Here is a 6,000-nt window from a genome sequence, read left to right as displayed (position 1 = left end):
GAAAAAGAAAGTAGGGTTTGGGGCATACCACTTTAAACCTATACAAGTTTGGAACCTGAGCACTAAAAATGAAAGTAAAAATAAATAACAATAACTGAAACCTTGGAAAATGGGTAATAACTTAAGACTGCCCAAACAGTCATTACAAATGGATTCCTCTATAGCTATTAAAAATGCATTGGGGGGCGCCTGGGTGGCTCAGTCGGTTAAGCGTCCGACTTCAGCTCAGGTCACGATCTCACGGTCCGTGAGTTCGAGCCCCGCGTCGGGCTCTGGGCTGATGGCTCAGAGCCTGGAGCCTGCTTCCGATTCTGTGTCTCCCTCTCTCTCTGCCCCTCTCCCGTTCATGCTCTGTCTCTCTCTGTCTCAAAAATAAATAAAACGTTAAAAAAAAAAAAATGCATCGGGCGCCTATGGGTAGCTTAGTCACTTAAGTCTGACTCTTGGTTTCGGCTCAGGTCACGATATCTCATGTTCATGAGTTCAAGCCCCACGTTGGGCTTTGTGCTGACAGTATGGAACCCACTTGAGATTCTCTCCTCTCTCTCTGCCTCTGCCCAATAGCTGTCTCTTTCTCTCAAAATAAATAAATAAACTTAAAAAAAATTAATGCATAAAAACAACAGAGTAGATAGGTTGGTTTATGGGTACTAAGATGATGCAGAGACAAGAGGAGGTAAGTACCAGGAGTTAAAAGCTGTAACATTTTATGCTAGGACTGTTCAACTTTGAGAAAAATACCTAGGTAGAGATGATCACATTAACAAATAAATAAGAAAGAAAGAAAGAAAGAAAGAAAGAAAGAAAGAAAGAAAAGGTTTCATTTAAAAGCTAAAAGCACTCCTGTTTATGCAAGCAGCCAAGCTAAGAGCCTATCCCTTTCTCACTAAATGATACTTTTACACTCTTTATCACAGCTCCCTTTTACCTAGAAAATAAACCAACACGGCTTTCTCATTGTCCCGACATCATTCCTCTATTTACCAAAGAGTTATGAGCTAACTGCACAGTGTCATAAAAACACAATGTTATGTATCACATTGAAAGGCATATTAAATTTTAAAAAGTCACAATATGACACAATAATTATGTCAATGTCTAAATCACACAAAATACTATTTGTTTATGCACAGATAAATATATATTAGAAGGATACATTTAATTTCAGAATATGGAGGTTGGGAGGAGAGGGAAATGATAAGAGGAGGTAACAAAAAACTCAATTTTATCTGTAATGTTCTATTATAAAAGTAACACTCTAAAGCAACAGTGACAAAATGACAACATTCTATACCTAAGTTCATGGATCCTTGTTCTACATTCTTTGTAAAATATTTTTTAAATCAAGTAAAGATGAAATAACTGCAAAGAGACAATGAAATGAACAGTTTGTCACAAAACAAATTTAGTGTCTATAAAGTCTGTTTTCAACAGTCTGCAAAAATGATTTAACCTTCCAGCCCAACTGGAATATCAATGCCCTTCAATATAGCTATCTGAAACTATAACAGGGATGTGAATTTTGAAGCCTCAGGAGTTCTACCATCCACTTCATAGTCTCAGATTTACAAATAACATACATATCTTAAAGTAACAGTACATTAGGCGTAAAAGGCTTATTTACAGGTGGACAGTGAATTATAAATTACAACTTTCCCTTGAATCTTCACATCTGAAGTCAACTATCTTATTATCTACTGCTATTGACTGTCTCTGGCTAATTTTTCAATAAAAATTTAACTTTCGGGGTGCCTGGGTGGCTCAGTTGGTTAAGCATCCGACTTCGGCTCAAGATCTCACGGTTCCAGCCCCACTTTGGGTAAGCCCAAGCTCCACTTCAGGTCAACTTGAGCCCCACTTTGGGCTCTGTGCTGACAGTGTGGAGCCTGCATGAGATTCTCTCTCTCAACCTTTCTCTCTGCCCCACACTCACTCATGCGCTCTCTCAAAAATAAACTTGAAAGAATTACAAAGGTAGTACACAGAGCTCCCATATCCCCTTCATTGTTTCTCCTAATGTTGCATCTTGCATAACCATATTACACTTGTCAAAACTAAACCAATGACTTTATGAAGATTTCATCAGCTTTTTCACTAATACCCATTTTTTGTTCCAGATTCCAACCCAAGATACCACGATATATTTGATCACATGTCGTGTTAGACTCATCTAGTCAACATCAGTTTCTCAGCCTTTACTTGGTTTTCATGACCTTGAAATTTTCTTTAAGCGCTGGTCAGATATTTTGTAGTTTGTCTTCAATTTGGGTTTGATGCTTTGCCTCATGCTTAGACTGGGATTATGGGTTTGGGGGAAGACTAAGTATCACAGAGGTAAAGAGGATACATGATATCAACATATCACTGATGATATTAGCTTTTAACAGTTGGTTATGGTAGTATTTGCCAGTTTTCTCCACTGTAAAGTTACTATTTTTCTTTTCCACCTATTTTTCATTCCGGCCCATCCTACAGGATGTTTTTGAGGGGAGGGGATGGAGGGAAAGGAAGTATCTACAAATATTTGAAATAATTCTCTGAGATTTATTCCTTCTTTTCCATTCACTTATTTACTCAACCACTTATCTATATCAGCATGGGCTTACGTATATTTATGCTCCTCTTTGGGTAATTATCAAGTATTAGGTTATTCTGTTGCTTAAATTAGTCCAGCTCTGGACACTGGAAGCTGAGCCTGGAAAGTTTTTAGATTGGCTGCTTTCACATGGGCCATCATTTTGTGGGGGTTTTTTTGAGCACTTCTCTACCTTCTGGCACTACATACAAAATGGTCTGGGGTCATCATATATTTTCCTTGCTCCAGCCCTAGAATCAGCTATTTGTCTAAGGAGCCCTGCTTCTTTTATTGGAGAATAAGATTTAGAAAGCGAAATCTGGTAACTGGGGATAGTTGCTGCTACTGGTATGTCACTGTTTCTAGGCCCTCTCAGTGGAAACAGCTGAGAAATATATGGACGTGCATTAACCCAAGTGTTAACACACACATAGTTTCTGTATGCGTTGATACATATTTTAAACTGAACATGAGTTCATATTTATGTCTCCCATTCTAATTTGTTATCCTGTGGTTACTTTTTAATCCCAGATTATGCTTCCCTCCATTATTTAGCATACTCAAACTGCATCCTCCATTCTCAGGCAGTGCATTAAACTCAAGTTCTAGTGTTCATTGTCATGAAACAAGACAGTAAAATATATTTCAAAATGGAGTCCTATGATAGTCATCTCCACTACTGGGACAATACATCAGCACACAATTAAGAGAACTATACAGGGCCGCCTGGGTGGCTCAGTCGGTTGAGCATCCAAGTCTCGATTTTGGCTCAGGTCATGATCCCAGGGTCACAGGATTAATCCATGCTAAGTGTGGAACCTGCTTGGGATTCTTTTCTCTCTCTCTCTCTCTCTCTCTCTCTCTCTCTCTCTCTCTCTCCCCGCCCTCCTCCCTCCCTCCTCTGCCCCTCTCTCCAGATCGTGCTTTCTAAAATAAATAAAATGAAAAAAAATTTTTTAAAGCTATATTAATACTTAACATTTCATGTACTTTTCTTTAGTGTTCTATTACTTCAACATACTTTCTCTAAAAAGCCACTTTCCTGGTGCAGCCACTCTGGAAAACAATACAGAGGTTCCTCAAAAAACTAAAAATAGAACTACCCTATGACCCAGCAATTGCACTACTAGGCATTTAACCACGGGATACAGGTGTGCTGTTTCGAAGGGGCACATTCACCCCAATGTTTATAGCAGCACTATCAACAATAACCAAAGTATGGAAAGAGCCCAAATGTCCATCAATGGATGAATGGATAAAGAAGATATGTGTACACACACACACACACACACACACACACACACACACACACAATGGAGTATTACTCAGCAACCAAAAAGAATGAAATCTTGCCATTTGCAACTACGTGGATGGAACTAAAGGGTATTATGCTAAGCAAAATTAATCAGTTGGAGAAAGACAAATATCATATGACTTCACTCATGTGAGGACTTTAAGACACAGAACAGATGAACACAAGGGAAGGGAAGCAAAAATAATATAAAAACAGGGAGCGGGACAAAACATAACAGACTCTTCAATATGGAGAACAAACAGAGGCTTACTCTGTTGAGGGAAGGGGGAATGAGGGAAGGGGGGATGGGCTAAATGGGTAAGGGGCACTAAGGAATCTACTCCTGAAATCATTGTTACACTATATGCTAACTTTGATGTAAATTAAAAAAAAATGTTTTTAATTAAAAAAAAAAGCCACTTTCCTTTTTTTAAAGAGACACAGAGAAAGAGAGAGAGGTGAGAGAGCAATGTCATGGCTTACCATATACTGACTATAAATATGCCATTTTAAGGATAAGAAAACAGATAAATTATGTGGTTTGAACTACATCAAATGACCAGCAAGGGACAAATCTAGAACTTGACCATATTTAAATCCATTTATTCTATTCAATTACCAAGGTATCTGCATTACACTCCATTTTAGGTTACAAGAAATAAGTCAATTTATTAAACAAAAAAATAAAAACAAAAGCAATCTTCCCCTATTACAAGTTCAAATCCCTACTATAGCCTTTCTCAGTTGTTTCAAGAGATAAAATGTATTTAGGTAGCATATAGTTAGTTCACCTTCTCTGAAATCAATTAGCATTACAGTATGAGTTCATATTTAGATGTAAAACCACAACTGAATACAAATCTATTCAGGGAACAAATATCATCTAAATATCCACAGTGTGCAGGTATTCGTAACAATTACTATATAAGGTGGACAAAAAAATGAGACACATTCTAGCCTTCCCAGAAGAACTCAGAATGAATCTAAAGAGGCCAGTAGTAAGTAAGCATAAGAAAACTAATAGAGGTACCAAGGCAATTAGAAGTGAAGCATAAATATACAGATATTCTTTACTTTTTTTTTTCCTTCCCTAAACTAGTGAGAACTCTGTCTGCAAAAGACTTAAGTATCTTGATTGTTTCCTGGGGGAAGTGACTGAATATTCACTAACAAAGGGATATTTGGTAGTTAGTTGGAAACACTCCTACTTTGATCAATAACTGCTGCAGGGCTGACACTTAAAATAGGAACCTAAGATATTTGCAAAGGGGCTGCAAAATCAACAAGATACAATTAGACTTAAGTAAATGATCCTGGATTTCAGTTCAGATTCTCGATCTTAGCTAGCCAACATTGGGTAAACCATTTAACCTCTCATCTGTAATGTCACCATATTTAAAAATGGGGTCATCACCCACCCTACTTACTTTATAAGGCTTGAAGGCTCAAATGAGAATGTACACAGCAAAACTACCTTGTAAATTACAAAGTGCTACCCTAACACAAAGTACTATTTATTTTTATAAAAAGACAGGTAAATAGATACATATATACATACATAAACACATGTGCACATACATACACATAGTGTTATTATCCACCAAGGCACCAAACAACTGTAGAGTAAAAATTCACTTTCAACATTTTAGTTTTTAAAATACATGTATTTCTTAAAGTTAAAGATCAAATCCTATGAGGCAACAGCTAAAAATTTAGGTGAGAGTACTTACCTTAACAAAATTATCAGGAAACATTCCTCTTCTCCCATTTAATTCTCCTTCTAGCCATCCTTCCTCCTGCAGTTTTTTCACATTCCTGATGATTTCACCAACTCGAATAGTCAATTCATCATCATGTACAGCATCATAGTCATACTCCACGATATAGTCAACTAAAAAAAGAAAAATAAACGTCTAAAATTTAATTCATGAAATATAATTAACCATATTAATAAACTTAAAATTAAGGAACCTGTTTAACGACAACATTACAAAGATAGCATCAAGGCTTCCTTCAATGATTTTAAATATTTGGCTACATCTGCAAATTTCTCAAATGCCTTAGTATAAAGTACAGTACAAATTTTAAGTAGAAGCCTGAATACAATGTATAATTAATATCATCAGGTGTT

The 6,000-nt window shown here is 36.8% G+C and overlaps 1 protein-coding gene across 1 annotated transcript in view; it reads right to left on the bottom strand.

The window, feature by feature from the left end:
* Window positions 1–6,000, bottom strand: part of CD2AP (CD2 associated protein) — a 141,112-nt gene that overhangs the window by 96,993 nt on the left and 38,119 nt on the right. Inside the window, exon 2 of the mRNA XM_049653778.1 lies at window positions 5,600–5,760. Coding sequence (XP_049509735.1) covers window positions 5,600–5,760 — 161 coding nt within the window. The remainder of the gene's footprint in view (window positions 1–5,599; window positions 5,761–6,000) is intronic.

Source organism: Panthera uncia (assembly GCF_023721935.1).
Source record: "Panthera uncia isolate 11264 chromosome B2 unlocalized genomic scaffold, Puncia_PCG_1.0 HiC_scaffold_24, whole genome shotgun sequence".
NCBI lineage: Eukaryota > Metazoa > Chordata > Mammalia > Carnivora > Felidae > Panthera > Panthera uncia.
Note: the sequence above shows the minus strand (reverse complement) of the source record. Positions and strands in the feature narration are given on the sequence as shown.